At 55.8% G+C, this 19,342-nt stretch overlaps 1 protein-coding gene across 4 annotated transcripts in view; it reads right to left on the bottom strand.

Moving 5' to 3' along the window:
• Window positions 1–6,742: 6,742 nt before the first annotated feature.
• The window catches only part of USP31 (ubiquitin specific peptidase 31), a 30,584-nt gene continuing 17,984 nt past the window's right edge, over window positions 6,743–19,342 (bottom strand). Inside the window, exons 14-18 of one of the 4 annotated variants that reach the window (XR_013184443.1) lie at window positions 18,986–19,144; window positions 17,040–17,192; window positions 14,002–16,061; window positions 8,396–8,457; window positions 6,743–7,649 (exon numbers count right to left, since the gene is read on the bottom strand). Coding sequence is in view for 1 of the 4 variants with exons in the window: in XM_077186735.1 (XP_077042850.1) it covers window positions 14,521–16,061; window positions 17,040–17,192; window positions 18,986–19,144 (1,853 nt within the window). In the remaining 3 variants the exon portion in view is untranslated. Of the gene's footprint in view, window positions 7,653–8,395; window positions 8,458–8,682; window positions 16,062–17,039; window positions 17,193–18,985; window positions 19,145–19,342 lie in introns of those variants that run through there. The other 3 variants (XR_013184441.1, XR_013184442.1, XM_077186735.1) reach the window with 3 other exon arrangements.

The following is a 19,342-nucleotide window of genomic DNA, read 5'->3' on the forward strand; positions in this document are numbered from 1 at the left end:
GTCCTGCATTCCAATCCATTCTCATCACTTATTGCCCAGGGCATTGTGGCACTGAGGGAAACACAGGCCATTGCTGTGCCACCACCAAACTCAACCTCATCAAAGAACGAAATCAGGTTGGTTTGACAGGACCTACTTCTGTTCAACCACGCTGACAGGCATGAATTTATATTCCCAGGCTCTAATTCTCCCATTAATTGAATTTTGCAGTGATTTTTCCACATGTTTGCCCAGGATTAATGTCAGGCTAATTGGATGCAGTTGTCCGAACCATCTCACTCGCTCACTCTGCTGTCTCTTCGTTTACGCTCTCCTCCCGCCCAGCACGAGGCTCCAGCTCCTCAGGATCAAGAGGGAAACTCCAAGGGGAGCTGCTTCTGGCTCTGATACAAACCCCTCTGGTCCAGGCTGCCCAGGACCCCGCAGCAGCAACCAGCAGCAGCTCTGTGCTTGCCACACAGCCTCGAGGACAGACACGTCCCCCGTGTGGCACAGCCTGCCCTGCTGCCCTGCACACCACAGCCCTGGAGGGCTTGCAGAGCTGCTGCTTTCCTTGTGCTTTTTTTTCCCCATTGAAACCTTCTTCTTGAGCATTTAATAGATAATTTGCATCTTGCAGAATTATTTTTTAAAAATGTTTTTGATGAAGGTTCTTGGCTGTGCACATACCTGCATGTGCCACCCGTCCTGGCCATATAAACCTCTGCTACTTGTGGAAAAGCTAATTAAAGGTAATCATGAAAACCTCATTAGTCCTCATTTACATAAGTTACACAGAGAAATTTCCTAACCTTTGATCCTGGCCATCACAGTCCATGAGACCTCCCTGCACATTGGTTGAAAGGCAGGAGCACACCTCCAGCCCTGCACATTGGTTCAAAGGCAGGAGCACATCTCCAGCCCTGCACATTGGTTCAAAGGCAGGAGCACACCTCCAGCCCTGCACAAGCCAAGCCCTGAGCTCTGCTCTGGGCCGCAAGGGGAGAGCTGGCCTGGCTGCCTCGAGTGCAGCTGGCAGAGCCCGGGGCTGGCACAGGCCAGGGCACGGCAAGGGGAGCCTGTCCTGCAATGCAGGCACAGGTCAGCACCTCCTGCCTGCCCTGAGCCTGCGCTGCTGCCCTGCACGAGAGCACACAGGGCCTGGCCCTGCCCTGGCATCCCCCTTGTCCCAAGAGGTGCCACCTCTGCCACCCCCACCTGACCCGAGGCTTTGCCCCAGCCCCAGCCCAAGTGTCCAGCAACAAGAGCAGCTCTGCTGGGGAGAGAAAAGACCAAGAAATGGCCCTGGGGAACACCAAGTTCCTGTTCCCTGCACATTTCCATCATCTCCAGCACCAGCGTCATCATCACCTCAATAATCCATGCTAGTGGCTACACTGGGGATCAGCACAGCAACTGGTGACAGTGACAGCCACGCTGCCAAGGCACCCACAAGCCACCGTGTGCCAGCACAGCTCCCTCACACCCCCCTGGGCTCTCATGCTCCTGGTACTGCAGCAGTGCAATTAGAACCTGTCATGCCGTAAAAATATTGGAGCATTAAATGTATTAGATAAAACTCCCTCTGCTATTACAGTAGCTCACATCCTGGAAATCTGAGCAGTGAGCAGTGCAATTTCACCCAGTGATAGGACTGGATTAAGTTCTCCCCACAAAAGCCTCTCGTTGTATGAAAAAGACCATTAGCAGCCATGGAAATCAATAGGGGCCGGCCGCGGTGCTGCAGCTCAGCCGGGAGCCCCGGGGCCGCTGCCGCGCTCGGGGATGGAGCTGGGCTGGAGCCGGGGCTGGTGCCGCGCTGCTGCCAGCACCGGCAGCTGGCTGGGAGGAGCGGTCCCGGAGCCCAGGGAGCCTTCGCAGCCAGGCACGGGCCGGGGGATGGAGCGCTGCCAGCCGGGAGCAACACTGCGGGGCCCTTCCCGTCCTTCTCCCCACCGCCTCTGCGGCTGCTCAGCTCTTTTCTCTGCGAACGGGGCTGGGAGCTTTTCCCCTCAGCCCTGCAAGGGGCCACTCCAGAGCCCTCCGCTCCAGGGGCCGGGCTGGGAGCTCACGGGGCACTGGGCACTGGCCGTGAGATGGAATTTCCAGTGATCCTCCCAAGGGAATTCACACCCTACAACAAACAGATGCAACGCACAGGGGAGAAGGAAAAGTTTCCTGGGTTTTAAAAAAACACTCAGTAACAGCGAGTGAGGGCAATACATTATTTAAAGGCTTTTCCAAGGAAAGAAAATAATTTCAGCTTAGTTAGCTTTTTAGGACACGGTAGCAGGGAGCGGGGAGCGCGGCGCTGCGGGGCGATGGGCAGAGCCCGCGGCCAAAGGGCACCGGCACCGCGGGCCCGGCTCCGGGCACGGCACGGGGACGACACGGGGACACGGGGACACGGGGACGACACGGGGACGACACGGGGACGACACGGGGACACGGAGCCCAGCTCCGTGCTGGGTGCGAGGCCAGGCGCTGTGGGACGCGCTGTGATGGAGGGTGCGGCACGGCAGCTCTGTGGTGCGGGCACGCTGATAAATTAGGTGTCAGCGGCGTTAATCCAGAGCCATTAGCCATGCTGAACGTCCGCATATCATTTGTTAAACTAATGGATCGCTGGAGGTCATTCGGTAATAAGAAAGGGAGAGGAGGGTTATTAGTTTTTATCAGACATTAATTGGCCAAAATCGATTGCTTGTTTGGTGTCTGCAGTGCTGCGTTTCCCCCAGCAGCCCCCGCCCGGCGGAGCGGCACCGGCAGAGCCCGGCCCGGGCCGGCACAGCCCCGGCGGCGGCGCTGCCTGGGCCGGACCTGGGGCGGATCTCGGGCGCATCTCGGGCGCATCTCGGGCCGGCCCTGGGGAGGATCTCGGGCCGGACCTCGGGCGGACCTGGGGAGGATCTCGGGCGGATCTCGGGCCGGACCTCGGGCGGACCTCGGCCCGATCTCGGGGGGATCTCGGGCGGATTTCGGGCCGGACCTCGGGCGGATCTCGGGCGCATCTCGGGCGCATCTCGGGCCGCTGCCATCGCGAGCGGCTCCGGCTGAGCGCACCCCGGCCCCGGAGCAGCCGCAGCCCCTCCAGGGCAGCGCCAGCAGCCGCGGACCCGCAGTCCCCACCTTGCCCCATCCCTCCCCCCGGCTGCGGCTCGGAGAAGCAGAAATGAGCTGGGAACCACTCAGGTGATGTCACATTTATCTAACAAGTTTCCAAATGAAAACTAGCATTTGGACTTACTGCATTCAGGCTCAAAATTTGATTACATTTTTCTACAGCTGTAAATCTGCTTTCCTTTCTGCAACATTATTATTAAAGCCAGTATTGAATTGGTGGTGTGATACGTAAAATTTCAATCCTGGCTTTGACATTCCAGGAAGTTAAAAACCAATTACAGTGTGTGCTTTGCCTCAGGACAGAATGAATCATTGAACACAGCCACTTCACCGAGAGAAATTAAAGGCTGAAGCAGCAACATGGGGAAGGTATTACGTTAAAAATCAAAGGTCAATTAAAGAAAAACTGAGTCTATTTTATTTTTACTATTTTGCTTACATTTTCATTCCTTTCTGATGAGCAGGGAGACAAAATAAACCTGCACTCGTATTTATCTGCCAGGTAATAAATCCGGGCTGAAGCTGGTTTCAGGAGCTGAGGGGAAACATTGAGGTGATAAAAACTCCCAATAACCGGCATTAATCTCGCTGTAACGAAGCCAGCACAGCAATAGGGCAGCCCCTGCCCTCCCTGCAGTGGCGGCCGCCCCCGCAGCAGAGAAGGGGTACCCAGGGGACAACGTCCAGTCGCGGTCACTCTGAGCCCACAGGGCCCCCTTTTGGCCCAGCTTGGCTGTGCCACACGGGGACGGGCTGCAGAAGGTGTGAAAGGGGGTGCGGGCAGACCCCGGAGGGCAAAGAGCTTCGTGCCCCGCAGCCTGCGCCTTCCTGGGCACCGCGGCCCCCGCCGGGTCACGGACGGGGCAGCACCGCAGCTCCCGGGGCAGACCGGCCCTGCAATACAAATCACCGGAGAAGGCAGTGAAGCAGCTGCCCAGCCGCCTCCCTGAGAGCTGCAGAGGCGATGCCACAGCCCATGAGCCATCCAGCACTGGGGGAAGCCGCCACCAGGTTCCGAACTCCCAACCAGGCACGACAGGAGCTCTGGGCCGCGGCAGGACCGGTGCCACCGGCCAGGGCCAGGTGTTCAGCGCTGTCCCGAGGGCACTGAGCTGTCTCCAAGCTGCGGCAGGAGGTGCTGACCCCTCCTGCCACACAACAGCTCGCTCGTACTTGCCTCGCTCGGCAGCAGCTTGTCATCGCCGATGCCTTCAACATGAGCTCTAATAGATAATCCACACCTTGAAATGCAGTCTATCATCTGCTCGTTACCCTCAATAAATCATTCGCAAAGTATTAAAGTGCTTCAAGACCGTCCTGGGGGCTCCGGGAGTTGCTTTGCAGCGCTCACACTCCGGAGCAGAGGGAGCGGGGCGTTATTCACAGTCTGGAGCACAGAGCGGCGGGGCGGGCCCCCGGCCCCATTGCCACTGCCAACACAACCTGAGCCCAGCTCTGGGAACTCATCAGGGCTGCTGGGAAATGCAGCCGCCCTCCAGGGAGCCGGGTCCACAAGATTAAAAACGGGAGCGTTCTGCGGAGTGCCCGCATCCATGCGGAGTGCGCGCCGCAGGGACACAGCGAGCTAATGTATTCCCAGACAATTTAGACTCATTTCAATAAAACCACAATTAGATGGCAGCAAATGGCGGGGAGAGCAGCTGTTACAGCGCCGGGACACCCAACACAACACGCCCTGGCGCTGCGTGACACAGACAGGGCAGAGCGACCGTCTGCAGGCTGGGAGGCAGGGCTGGAGCCGGGTTGGGAGTCAGGGATGCTCGGGAGCTGGGCTGGGGGAGCTGGGCTGGGATTAAAGGGATGCTCGGGAGCTCCTGCGGGGGCTGGAGCTGGGCTGGGAGTGAGGGATGCTCGGGAGCTCCTGCCGGGCTGGAGCCGGGCTGGGAGTGAGGGGATGCTCGGGAGCTCCTGCCGGGCTGGAGCTGGGCTGGGATTAAGGGGATGCTTGGGAGCCCCTGCCGGGCTGGAGCTGGGCTGGGAGTGAGGGATGCTCGGGAGCTCCTCCTGGGCTGGAGCCGGGCTGGGATTAAGGGGATGCTCGGGAGCTCCTGCCGGGCTGGAGCTGGGCTGGGGGAGCTGGGCTGGGATTAAGGGGATGTTCGGGAGCTCCTGCGGGGGCTGGAGCTGGGCTGGGATTAAGGGGATGCTCGGGAGCTCCTGCCGGGCTGGAGCTGGGCTGGGAGTGCCAGGTGCCCCCTGTTCCCAGGGCCCTGCTCCCCAAGGACCCCACGCCCCCAAAGCTGCAGGAAGACCCCAGCTGGGTGAAGGCCCACAGGTCTGGGAATCCACAAGCAGCCTCAGTTCACAAAGCCACCAGCATCCACCAGCAGGGGAGAGCCCCAGGGGCTGGGGGAACTGTGCAGGGACATGTGAAAGGGCTGGGGAGGTTGCCAGCACCAGAGCCCTTCACTGCCAGCAGTCTCCTGCAGCCCCAGCCCAGCCTGCTGCCCACCAGCTCCTGTCACACACAGCAGAGACCAAGCTCCAGGCAGGAGGGGACACATCATGGACCCAGGTCCTGTGGGGTCAGGGGAGCCCAGCCAGACCCTCAGCCACCATGGGAAGGGGCACAGGAGACCAAAAAGGAGAGCCCCACATCTTCAAAAGCCCCTCAGGCCTCCCCTGCCCACAAGGCTGCCCAGCCCAAAGGGCTTCTAATGGTCCCTTTCCCCAAGAGCCCTTGTTCCCCTGACCTGGGCACCCACTGTAAAATGGTAAACCCACCTTGGAATCAGGCTCTGGCTGATGTTGCCATTTCTTCTCAAAGGCTGGGTTTTTGCTCTACGATGGACTAGTTTTATGTTCCCATAAATTGCCAACAGTTAGCCAGATCCCCACAGAGCCAGGATCGATACCTGGCTGGGGGGAAAAAGTGCTGAGGAAGGAAAAGCAATACTCCAATTAGAGCAAAATTTAAGAGTCCAGGGGTAGGGGTGACAGTGCCTAACGTGTTACAATTTATTGACAGCCTCCCAAAGCCTGGTTTGTTCTGGCTCTCAGAGGCAGGCAGGCGTCCCGCCAGCAGCAGCAGGGACTCACACACCCACTCTGCACCCTCAGTCCCGACTGGCACAACCAGGGCCCATTGCTGTGTGGCTTGGCACCTCCAGCCAAACACAGGCTGTTCTTGGCTCCTCTGGTTCCCCCATCAGCAGGGCAGCTCTGCTGGCAGCACCACCCTGCAGCCCATGGGACAGTGACAGCCGGCCCGGCCCTGGGGGCACAGGGCCAAGGAAACACCTCAGGGACACATGGCCTCCCCAGGGTGTCAGAGCCCTTGCCCAGCTCTGCATGGTCCAATCCCAGTTAAACACAGCATAATCCCAGCCTGGGAGCACCAGCTGGGAGCCCCGGCCCCGGGCTCCCCTCCCGAGCCACTCTAAGCATTGCTGAGTCCTGCCCTGCCCCGGGTGCTGCCCACGGAGCCTCAGAGCGGGAGGCAGCACAACTGAGCACTCCAAAGCTCCCAGGTGTTCTACAGGGACCTCACACCCCCCTCCCAGGATGGCAGTGGGCTCACTGTTAAATCCTGTGGCCAGAAAACCCAGCTGGATTGGAGAAATGTTGGCAAATACAATAAACACAAGTACATTAACTCTAATTCTGCGAAGCCTTCGGCTATATTAATCTCTCTTTAATGTAATCACCTATAAATAAATGATGACCCCATGATTTAATATGACATCTGCCATCCCCATTTCCACACAAGCTGTGAAGCAGTGCCTCTGGTACACGGTAGGGGTGGGACTCGTGTGCCTGGTCAGCCAGGGCAGCAGCAGCTCCTCAGCTCAGCACCCAGGGCTCAGCTCCAGCTCACCACTCCCAGCAGGATGGATGGAAACGCAGACCAAGGCTCCCTGGCAGGGGCCATGCATCCCCCAAGGACCCTGTGGGCAAGGGGCGATGCAGCACAGCTGTTGATCACCACCTCTGTAACCACCACCAGGCAAGGGGACAGGACAACCCATCTGGGGATTTGGGGAACAGGGGGAGTCACTGACAACTTCCCCTTTGGTGAGCACTGAAGGGCATGGGGGTGATAATGCTGCTCACCTGTGCAACAGCCCCCTCCTGCAAAAATATGCACAGAGGAGGAAAAAGAACCCTTGAGAATCAAAAATCGTGTTGAAAGGTGAGTTTGTTATGCCCAAGCCAGCCCCTGATGCACTGAGGGCTCACTGGAGCAGGAGGATCCCAGTCCACAGCAGAAAGGGCTGCAGGCACAGGCTGGGGGCACATCATCTTCCATCCTTCGGCCCAGAGGAGACCCTGGGTGGCCCCATCTGTGCCCCCTTTGCCCCAAGACTGGGCAGCCCAGCAGGGGCTGTGCCTGCAGCCTCCAGCTGTCCCAGCCCTGCGGGGTCGCCGCAAGCAATCCACCAAGGACAGAGGTTTCCATTCAGCACCAGGACAGGCAGCCTGTCCTCCTCCTGCCTTGCTCCATCCTCCTCCTCGCTGGGCTCAGGGGTGGCAGCAGGAGCAGCCCATCCTCATCTCCTCCGCATCGGGAGCCACCGCTGCACACCCTGCTAAAGGACAAATGATCTTTAATTAGGACAGAGCTGGAGGAGCTTCAAGCCTCCCGTGTCTGGTGAGGGCAGAAGCCCCTGAGGCCACCCCAGCCCTCAATACCTCTGCCCATGTTGCAGTCAGGGCTGGCCTCAGGGTCTCCTGGACACGTGGGGACTGGCTGGGGGTCTCCTGGCCCCAAATACCACAGGACCTGGGGCCATGTGTCCCCCCTGTGGGGAGCTTGGCCTCACTGCCGTGGGTGGCAGGGGCATGGGCAGGGCTGGGAGTGGCAGGGACTGCTCTGGCACTGAGCAGCCCCTTCACATGGGGGGCTGAGACACGAGGGATGGATGGATGGATGGATGGATGGATGGATGGATGGATGGATGGATGGATGGATGGATGGATGGATGGATGGATGGATGGAGGGATGGACGGGTGGAGGGATGGACGGGTGGATGGACGGGTGGATGGACGGGTGGATGGACGGGTGGATGGACGGGTGGATGGATGGATGGATGGAGGGAGGGATGGGTGGATGGGTGGATGGGTGGGTGGATGGAGGGAGGGATGGATGGAGGGAGGGATGGATGGATGGGTGGGTGGATGGGTGGATGGGTGGATGGATGGGTGGAGGGATGGGTGGAGGGATGGGTGGACAGGGAGCAGTCCCAGCTCAGCCTGAGCAGGTGTGAGCCCTCCAGCACCAAAGGGGAACTCGAGCACATCCCCCTGCCCTGGGGCTCAGGGCCCAACTCACCTGCACGTGGCTCTGGTGCAGGTCCCACACCCCTCCGGGCAGAGCAGCGCTGGGCTGAGGGTCTGTGGAGAGAGAAGCATCAGGAACAGCACAGGGGCAGGAGCAGCCCTCCCCTCCCCTCCCCAGCACACAGGCTGTGCCCAAGCCAGGCTCTGGGGCTGGTGTCCCCAGGGGACCCTGGGGCACACGGGGCAGCTCCCGTGCCCCCGCCCTGGGCCCGGAGCAGGCAGGGCAGGAACACAGCAAGGCTGAAGCTGCAGCCTGGAAAAACGCTCACTCAGGCAGGATGCCTAGTAATAAATTTATTGTATTTTATTACATATTCCCCTTTTTGCATTTAATTCCAATTCCTCATATTCAAACTCTTCTTTCTGAAAGAAAATGATTTTCAACATAAAAATATAAATTCTGCATATTAAAAGTGCATACACCTCGAATAATAAAACATACAAATAAATAATAAAAGGCATTGACACAGTCTCATGCAGTTGTCCTCAAATAATTTAAAATTTATGGTACAATGTTCAACCCCAAGTAGACAGCCTGCTTTCCAATTACTGTACAGGTCAAAAACATTAAAATACAGAGGAGAATATCAAAGGTGTGGGAAAGCCCCACGTCCCTGTACCAGGTACAGTGATGTGACATGCAGTTTGAGAACTGTAGATATTCCAGTGTAAAATCTGACATTGTGTCCAGAAGAGAAATTGCATTTGCAACAGGACTTAAAATTCAATTTTAACCAATGGTGAGGCACAGGTGGTGAGCAAATCTGTACAAATTCATACCTGGAAGGCCACAGGACAATAAAGGAGCCACTGGTGGCCTGGATTCCCTTGTGTTACCCTACCCAAGGCAGTGTAGCACCTCCAAAGGGGTTATTGCACTCACAATGGCACACGGGCCTGAGGCCAGCACGTGTGCACTGCAGGGCTGAGTGAGCCGGGACTGGTGGTTACACTTAGTTTTAATCTGTGTCTTTTAAAAAACACTATTTGCAGATAAATTGAGTGCTATCACCTTTTAAAAAATAGAGTCCCTAAGCCTTCAGGTCTAACACAGACATTGTACAAGTCTTCAGGTGCTTTTCTTCTACAAAATAAAGCTCTTAACAGTAACTGCTTTACGATGCTTTTGTTGAGAAAACCATGTAGGACTTTCATCTCACCACAGATTAAAACTAAATTTCAGTTCCCTCCACAGGTATCATTAGATACTGCCAAATTCTTTTGGATTAGTAGGCAAATGACAAAGATTAAAAAAATCCAAACCAAACTAAAATTAAAAAAAAACCAAAAAAACAAAACCAAAACCACAACACCACCCAACAGTGAAATTATTTGGAATGTTGTTTCCACACCCTCTCCATGCCAGCTGACCAAGAGGAGGGCACCAAAGCTGCAAGAACCAGGAGGAGTCCTGGGACCTGCAGGAAGCCCAGGGAGCTGCCCTGGCCATGCAGCACCCAGGGCTGCCCCGCAGGACACGGCTCCAAGCCCAGCACCAGGGCACTCTGAGCACGGCCAGGCAGCCCAGGGGCTCCCCCAGAGACAGCAAAGCCCAGGAGCAGCCCGGGCAGCAGGGAACAGCTCCCCTGCCAAGGGCACCCACAGCAGCTCTGTGTGCCCCGGGCACCAGCCTGCCCTGCTCACAGCCCCTCACACCGCATGCAATGCCAGGCTGCACGCAGAACCCCGAGCAGCTCGCCCTGCTAACAAAAGGAAAAACAACACAAAAGAGAAATCAGTTTGTTCTCATTTCCCTGCTCCAATCCCTCTAACCTTACGTTACGCTGCAGCCTTGTCAGTAACGCAGAATCCTGCAAAGGAAAGAGCCAGAGATGTGCAAAGGAAGCAGAACCCAGGGACATGCTCCTGTGTGCCAGCAGCAGCCGCGCCGAGGCCAGCACAGGCTCCAAGCCTGCTCCAGAGCCACGGCTGGGCTAGAGGCTTGCATAGTTAGTAGGGACATGCAGGGGACAGCAGGGCCATGCAGGCTGCCTCACACCGAGGACAAGGGCTGGGCATGCTCCAGTTTCAGCTTCAGAAAGCAAAACCCCTGCAGCGACGGCGGATGAGGGCACTTGCAGTGGGAGAAGTGCAATTAAGCTGCTAGCTTTCTATCCTAAGCATCTTGTTTTTATTAATCCGTATTTGCTAAGTGTGAAAGGGTTAACAATTTACACACCCAAAGTGAGACACAAGTTACAGAGAACTGCAGGCACCAAATTGTCTATCAAATGTGATTAATACAAATAAATGGTGCCTCTTCAATACACGTCATTGAAAATGTGCTTATAACTTGAATAGTACTAAACACTGTCCAAAAGACACAGCCCAAAAAGGGTAAAAAAAAGTCTCTAGGTGACTCCTGTAGGAATTGAGCACTGGAATGAAGGCGCCGCTCTCCTGCGCCCAGGGGGCCAATTCCAGCAGCAGGAGCGAGTGGCAGACTGGGGATGTGAGGTGAAGTGCAGGTCACAGGCTGGCACAGGCAAACCAACCCAAAGCCAGCTGGAAACACTCTGCCTGAACGCCTGCTTTGCCTTGGAGCTCGCCTGTCTGGGAGCAGGGCATGCCTGGGCCTCCCTTCCCAGGCACTGCCCATCACTGAGCCACACTTTGCTGCCAGGACCTTGGCAGGAAGGTCCCAACCCCGCCACCCCAGCCAGGCTGGGCAGGACAGACCCGGCAGAGCTGTTCCCATCACACTGAGATGCCCGTGAGACTCCCAGGCCCTACGTGCCACCACCCAGGGGAGGCAGAGGTCCCTGGGCAGCAGCAGCCTCTGGGAGATGGCAGAGCCCACCTCCCCTGCAGCCATGAGTGCTTCTGATGGCCAACAGGAACTTTAAGACGTGACCATGTACATGCAGCTGCTCCAGAACAGCCTCAAGCCATTGCTGCTTGAAGGATCCATATGCAAAGCCACGGTGGTGTTGGCATCTAGGACTTGGCAGATCCCTCTCTTGAGTGTTCCCTGGTACCATGCCACATCCTGGCAGCTGGACAACACAATACCATGGACAGGAGCTCCTACACATGAAAGGGACAAGAAAGAAGTCTGCTTTAAAGCAAGGAGAGAAGACTGATGATTTTCCCCAAATCCCTTTAAGTAGGGCCTGTAATAACCTACATTCCATTTCAGAAACATTTCTCCTACTTCACTGATGGAGTCAGGACTGTAACAGCAACAAGGCTTTGATTAACACTCCCAGAGCCACAGCCTTCGACCCTGTCCTGTGCAAGGAAGCTCACTGACTACTGAAGACGTGTGACAGGGACAGGCAGAGGTGGCAGTGACAGGAGTGGCTGCTCCCAGGGGCCCTGGTACAGACACAGACACGAGCAGGACTGCACTCCCCACAGGCTCACACTTCCACGCTCTGCCCAGTGCACGTCTCATGTCCCACACGAACTCTGGGGCACCCTGGTAAGCCAAAGCACTTTGCCTGAGGACACCCCAAGCCAAGCCCCCGAGCAGGAAACCCACCAGGAGCAGCCCTCACCTGCTCAGGGACAAGGGTACTGCCAGGGCAGCCCCTCCTGCCTCCTCACACTGCAGAGCAAGGAGCCTGGGCACAGAGCTGCCCTTCCAGAGGGACAGAAATCCAGTCTGGCTGCATAGAGAGAGCAGATAGTGCTGGAGCTGGCAGCAATTAGCATCAGGAATTATGGACAATGTGCAGAAAGAGAGTGAGACTGGCTTCTCATGGGATTGCAGAGGTTCAATTACTTTTATCAGCTGCTGGAATACCAGGACCTCCATCTCCCTTCTACCCAAATGAGAGCTCCAAGGACCATTATCTTGCTACAGATACAAACATTGAACTGGTGTTCAGCTAAAACATGGGTTTGGACATGGTTTCAAATTCCCTTCAGTCAGGCATGCAGCACAGGAGCAAAACCACCTCAAAACCCACACACCAGCTTCCAGTTTAAACTCCTTCAGTGAATGATGACATGAAAAAAAAATGTCATTTGATAAAAATAACCTTTCACAAATGTCCATGGCAAAATGCACAGAAAGTATTTCTGTCTATTAAAAGATCCCAAACCAAGTCAGTGTAAGCCACTGGATTTACATTCTTGCTAGAAGAGTTGTTACAAGAGAAGAGCCAAGACAGTGTAAGACCTTAATACAGATAAAACCTTAAACAAATACTTCAACATCAACATTTCAGGGAGTAATTTAAGTACTGCAATGTGAAGCAAGTCTTATCTGCTCTGCTGGATGTAACAGAAAATAATCCATGAATAATCCAAGTCATACATTTCAGAAGCAAGCAATGCAATCTTTGCTTCTCGTTGCTGCAATAAATGAGACTGAAACAATGCCCGGGTGAAGGAATGCATGAGGGACAGTCGTGTCTGGGTTGGAACAGGCAGGGCATTACACCTCAGGCCGTGGGCACTGCTGGAGCACGGGGAGGGGATGCAGCAGGACATCACCAGGAGCCTGCAAGGGCTCCATGGCAGGTGGGCTCACCCACAGTGACCCCAGCCCGATGGCACTGCCAGCCCAGCCCCACACCACGAGGAGCCTGCTGCCCCCAGCCCCTCCCTCCCAGGCTTGCTGCAGCTGTGTGGTGAGCAGAAAACTGATGATAGAGCAGCAAGGCTGCCTGCAGGGCAAGCAGGACCTCAGCAAGGGAGGTGGCAGAGGCCAGTTTGTTATGCTGATGGGACAGAGCACACAGGTCCCTGGCCTCAAGCTCTGCCATTGGGCTGGACAGGCACAGACCTCGCTCAGCACATTGCCCAGCTTGTCACAACCTACACGACAGGCTGTGGACAAAGGATATGCAGCACATCAATAAAAACTCATGGATTTAAAAGAAAAAAGGATTACACCACATATATGTAAAAGGACTTAAGAAATCCACCTTAAGAGGAACCTTACAGAACTTGAGGAATCTCCCCTGTAAGAAGGGCATGTAAACAAAGACATCAGTAGATGTAGTGTTTTGACCCTGGTGGAGGCTGTCATCCAAACAAGAAGGGGAACCTTCCACTGAGGGACATGTGGCAGCCAGTCCCATGGGGAGGGGACAGGCATGCCAGAGGGAAGAATGTACAGCACTCTGGGGAACAGGAAAACTGCCCCTCCAACCCACACAAAGGGGCCTGTCAAAGCATGCTCAGAGAGGGCAGGATGACACTGGATCTAACATCACCCCTAGAGATAACGGAGGCTTAATTACACCACTACGATAAGGGTCTGAGCACATTAGGAAATGCTTCCCAGGAGTTGGAACAGGGGCATCCTGACAGCATCATGGCCATCCAGGTGTGTGGACATAACTCTCCCATGGCACTGCTTCCACAGGACAAGCTGGCCAGCAGCTGCTGCCCAGGGATTTCTTCTGTTGTTTAGTAGAGCATTTCAGAAGAAAGTAGTGAAACAGGACAGGCCAGAGGCTGCCTTAGGTATGGACAAAGCAAAACTCTTCACAGACACAGCAACAAAAACTGCAGGTTACATTTCAAACTTCCTGCTGCTGGAATGCAAAAAGGAAATCTATTACACAGACGTGCACAGAGACACACAGGTACCTTTCTGTCCGTCACTAATGCTAGTCCCTCCTATACTGGCTGAGTATATACCTGAGAAACAACATTAGTGTTGAAATATTGCCCTTTAGAAAGCTTGGAAATGGAGGGGAGCAGGGACAGAGAGTTGAGAGCAGAAAGAAGCGACAGTCTCTCCAGTTTCCTTCGCATCCTCCACAGCTCAGAACAAGGCCATACACCAGTGTGGACACAGCCCACTCAGAACAAGACCAAAGGAATATCAGTTCACAGCTCTACAAAGCACACCAGTGTCAGTACAACTGCGGGCAGGTCCCAACCCTCACATCTGAAGAAAGTTGTTGCACTTTCGACAGAGACTCCTGTACAAGTGCTATGGGACAGCTGCATTCGTGTTCAGCAATGACTCCAGCTAGGCTACTTGCACCAGTGCTGGCTGCCTGTGGCTATTTGGTTTGATGGCAGAATCAAAGGCGCTTTAACAACTTGCAGTTAACTTCTCCTCAAAACATACATTAGGCACATGAACAAAAATCAAGAGCTCAGAATAAATTAGCTTCTCAGCAGAAGAAAAGACACCTGGATTGCAGCATTTCACTGAGGTTCCAGAGAAGGCCGTACAGACACCTGCATGCTGGAAGGTAACTTTTTCAGCGGCTTGTCAGCAGACTGCTTGCCACTGGAAGGAGGAGACTGGACTCTGGGATCTAGCTGGGAAGACTTGGACTTGCGACTGGATAGCAGAGAATGTTTGTTGGATGTGGCATCTTTCGAGACAAGTTTTTCTTTTGTGGTAATGTTGGCATTGGTTTGAGAGGCTGGTGGGACACCACCTTTCTCCGGTTTGTCCTCCAGCACATTTTTACTGCCTGACTTGGAACTGACACTCCCTGTCTTTTTTGAAAGCATCGTTGTCCTCCCCAGGTCTGCCGACCTCCGTGTCTCCTTCTGCCTTAAGGCCGATTTAAAGAAAGACAAACCCTTCTCTTCTGACTTGCTGTCCCTCTTCAGCCCAGAGCGCGCGGTGGCGCTCGGGGAGCGCAGGTTGGCCATGGAGGAGCTGCGCACGTGCCTGCTGTCCACTGCCCTGCTGTCACTCCTGGAGTGGCTGATCCGTGGGGAGCTCGTCCTGGAGCCGCTGGTGACGCTCGTTTTATCCGAGCCCAGGCTGACCTTGGAGCCCTCCCTGCTGAGGCTGCGCTCCGAAGTCCGGCTCTTCCCAGAGGAAGAGCCCTTAGTCAATGAGCCTGATGGGGTTTTCTTGGCAGCCGTGGAGGATGGAGAAGAACCTGACTTCTGCTTCTGTGCAGCTGAAGGGACAGATGCCTCCAGGGGCTTTGTGCTGTGCTCCTTCCTGGCCTGCGTGGGAGCAGGAGACCCGTGTCGCCCGCTGACCCTAGAGGAGTCTGCCTTACTTCTAGACCGGGAAGCTTTCTGAGAGCTCTTCAGTGGAGGAGAAGAGTGAGAGACTTTGGTCTCTTGGGTAGCTAAGACTGTCCTTCCCTTCCTCAAACTTTTGTCGGGCTCAGAAGCTCCTTTGGAGCTGTGACCCTTCTTAGGGGTGTCATGTACCTTCTCTGCAGCCAGCCCCGTCCCAGCTGGGGCTTTCACCTCCTTCACGGGAGAGCTGTCCACAGAATCGCTCTGGTCAACAAAGGCGATTTGATTGTTGTTATCAAAAGGGTCCAGAGCAGGGTGACTCCTGTCTGGCTGCACAGAGCTTTTCCCATAGCCATCTGAAAGGTCTGAGCTCGATGTCCTTACAACGGACTCTTCCCTGAACGCCCCTTCCATGACAGCCAAAGGGGCTCTGCGAGCTGTCCTGTGCTCTCGCCGACTGCTGTCACAGGGCTCCAAGTAGCTGCTAGAGAGATTCCTCAGGCTGCCAAAGCATGAGGTGGAAACTTTGTCATCAGCAGCTTCCCCAATCTTCTCCAGAGTGGAAGCAGAGGTATGTACTGGGGAATCTCCAGAGAAGCGTGATGGGGAGTTGGAGCGGAACTGCAGCTTTGCAGAGAGCGACCACGAGGGCCTGACACCATTTTCACTCACTGCCAGCGGGCTGGTGACAGAGGATCTGGATGACAAGCTCTGACGCTGGACACTCCTTACAAATGGTCGAGTTGAAAATCCTCCTGCAGAGAAAGCAAGTGACAGTCTCAATGGGAAAGCCAAGGCTGCACCTGGCTTACCCCACCCATCCACATTTCCCCATGAGAGCCAAGCAGCCCACCCACACCTCACTATGTGTCTCTCCATGCAGGCTGCAGGCACAGCTTCTTGCACAGAAGCTGAATGAGGAATCCAACAACTGTTACGTGCTAGGGGTCACCCAGGAGCAGCTTTCTGAAGCCTCTAACTGATAACCCAGATTCTTTTCTCATCCCTGTGCACCAGATCAAACACAAGGTTCGCACCTCACAAGTCCTTGAAACTGGCAAGATCACCAGCTAGGATTATGATTCTGTATTAAAGAATATTTCCCAGAGCATTCTATGAAAGGCAAAGTAGGATTCCTACTTCTAGATCAAGTGATGTAATTGTATTTAGAAACACAAAATGTAAGTATTTTAGAAGTGTGACTTCCATGGTCAGACCTGACAGCTGTCACAGCACTGCTGCAGGGACATCTCCACACCAGCTTCCAATGCTCTGACTGACCCATGAAGCTCTGCATTTTCAGAAGTTACAAGACAATGTGTGGAGGAACCAGGCAAAGCCAGGAACTGAACAGTAACTTTCATACATGGGTGAGTTTTCATCTCCCTCCCTGAGACTATCCATAAGCACAGCAGCAGGTAATCAGTACCTATGCTAAATCTGTCAGGATTGTGTCAGCCACCTTGCAAAGGTGATGCAGTGAGACCCAGAGAGAACACTAGCACAAGAAGTTCCTGACTGAGAGGTTTTGTTGATGGCATTTGCTCTCTTTGAAAGGCTTAAGGTTCCTGCCTGTTCTCCTCCTCCTTTCCTATGAGACGGAAGCCCATCTGTGCTCCCACCGAGCCAGCTCCTGCCTCTCTCAGCTGGACTAACCGTCCCTTGCAACCACAGATGTTGCAGCTGTTTCAGTAAGGATCTTGGCCCAGCGTGTCCCCAGGAGAGATACACACCATCATCTTCGCTGCGCTCCCCGGTGAGCTCCACGGACTCGGAGAGGGAGGCGAGCGAGGTGCGGCGCGAGGAGGCGGCCGAGGCCACGCTGGGCTGCTTGCTGCCCGGGAGCCGGCTGACCCAGTGCTCGCACAGCGACGAGCTGGTGGAGCCTGCGGGACACACACACAGGTCAGCAGGGCTGGGCAGCCCTGGGTCGGGCACTGCTGCACTGCTCTGGGTCACACCTCACAGCCTGAGGGCTCACACCTCACAGCCTGAGGGACACACACACAGGTCAGCAGGGCTGGGCAGCCCTGGGTCGGGCACTGCTTCACTGCTCTGGGCCACACCTCACAGCCTGCGGGCTCACACCTCACAGCCTGAGGGACACACACACAGGTCAGCAGGGCTGGGCAGCCCTGGGTCAGGCACTGCTGCACTGCTCTGGGTCACACCTCACAGCCTGAGGGACACACACACACACACAGGTCAGCAGGACTGGACAGCCCTGGGTCAGGCACTGCTGCACTGCCCTGGGCCACACCTGAGCCTGGAGCTGGCCCTCGCAGCCTGCGGGACACACACACACAGGTCAGCAGGGCTAGGCAGCCCTGGGTCAGGCACTGCTGCACTGCTCTGGGTCACACCTCACAGCCTGAGGGCTCACACCTCACAGCCTGAGGGACACACACACACACAGGTCAGCAGGGCTGGGCAGCCCCGGGTCAGGCACTGCTTAACTGCTCTGGGCCACACCTCACAGCCTGAGGGACACACACACATCAACAGAGCTGGGCAGCCCTGGGTCAGGCACTGCTGCACTGCCCTGGGCCACACCTCACAGCCTGAGGGCTCACACCTCACAGCCTGAGGGACACACACACACACACACAGGTCAGCAGGGCTGGGCAGCCCCGGGTCAGGCACTGCTTAACTGCTCTGGGCCACACCTGAGCCTGGAGCTGGCACTCGCAGCCTGTGGGACACACACACACAGGTCAGCAGGGCTGGGCAGCCCCGGGTCAGGCACTGCTGCACTGCCCTGGGCCACACCTGAACCTGGAGCTGGCCCTCGCAGCCTGCGGGACACACACACACACACACATCAACAGAGCTGGGCAGCCCCAGGTCAGGCACTGCTGCACTGCTCTGGGTCACACCTCACAGCCTGCAGGACACACACACATCAACAGAGCCGGGCAGCCCTGGGTCAGGCACTGCTGCACTGCTCTGGGTCACACCTCACAGCCTGAGGGACACACACACATCAACAGAGCTGGGCAGCCCTGGGTCAGGCACTGCTGCACTGCCCTGGGTCACACCTCCCAGCCTGAGGGACACACACACATCAACAGAGCCGGGCAGCCCTGGGTCAGGCACTGCTGCACTGCCCTGGGTCACACCTGAGCCTGGAGCTGGCCCTCGCAGCCCCAGCACCTAGACACTGGCACAGGAATGGGGCTGTACTCTTGTGGAGCATTTATGGTCAGAACTGCACTTGTCCCAGTGTGCTGTGAACACCAGCATGCAGGCACTGGCATTTCAGTTGCCACCCCAAGGCCAAAAAAATCCTTTTTTTCCAGGGCAGGTCACCAAGCCTGCACCTGCCCACAGCTCACCCTGGATTCCACCAACACAGGCACTATGGACACCTCCTTGGGACTGAGAGTGCTGCCACAGGGAAGGAGTGAGCCACGATTTGATGTCCTGCACAAGGGCAGCTCTGAGCAGTCACCCGTTGGGGCATAGGGGTCCCCCACGGCCCTGCCAAAACTGCCTTAGGAGAAGAGCTGGAAAGTTCCCATGGCCTCTGACACCCAGCCACAGACTCAGACAAACCTCGCTGAGTTCTGGGACACAAGAATGGGGGTTTAAGCAGACCTGGGTGGAAAATTCCCCAGAAGGACAAACTACCAAGGAAGACAAGTTAGAGGCACCCCTGGACGGGGCCAGCAGGGCTTACCTGCCACCGAGCTGTTGGCAGACCACGAGGGGATCGCTGTGCGCCGCTGGTAGAACAAGATGTAAGCGGTCTGCTTGCAGACTTCACTTTCAGAAAGCTGCTGAACTTCACTGTCATCGAAGCAGTACCACTGGCCATCAACAGAATTCTTGCAATATGCTAAGGAATAATACATTCCAGTAAGACTCTCTCACTCCTACTGCTCTCAGGTTTGCTGCATGACATTTAACATAAGGTTCTCTGCTATGATGGACTCGGACAATGCGAGGAACAGATGGATTCTTGCATCATCTTCCAGTCTGACTGGCAAGACGGAAGCCTGAGGCTGCCAGAACATAATAAACAGCTTCCATTTCA

Source organism: Agelaius phoeniceus, chromosome 16 (assembly GCF_051311805.1).
Source record: "Agelaius phoeniceus isolate bAgePho1 chromosome 16, bAgePho1.hap1, whole genome shotgun sequence".
In the NCBI taxonomy this organism is placed as follows: domain Eukaryota; kingdom Metazoa; phylum Chordata; class Aves; order Passeriformes; family Icteridae; genus Agelaius; species Agelaius phoeniceus.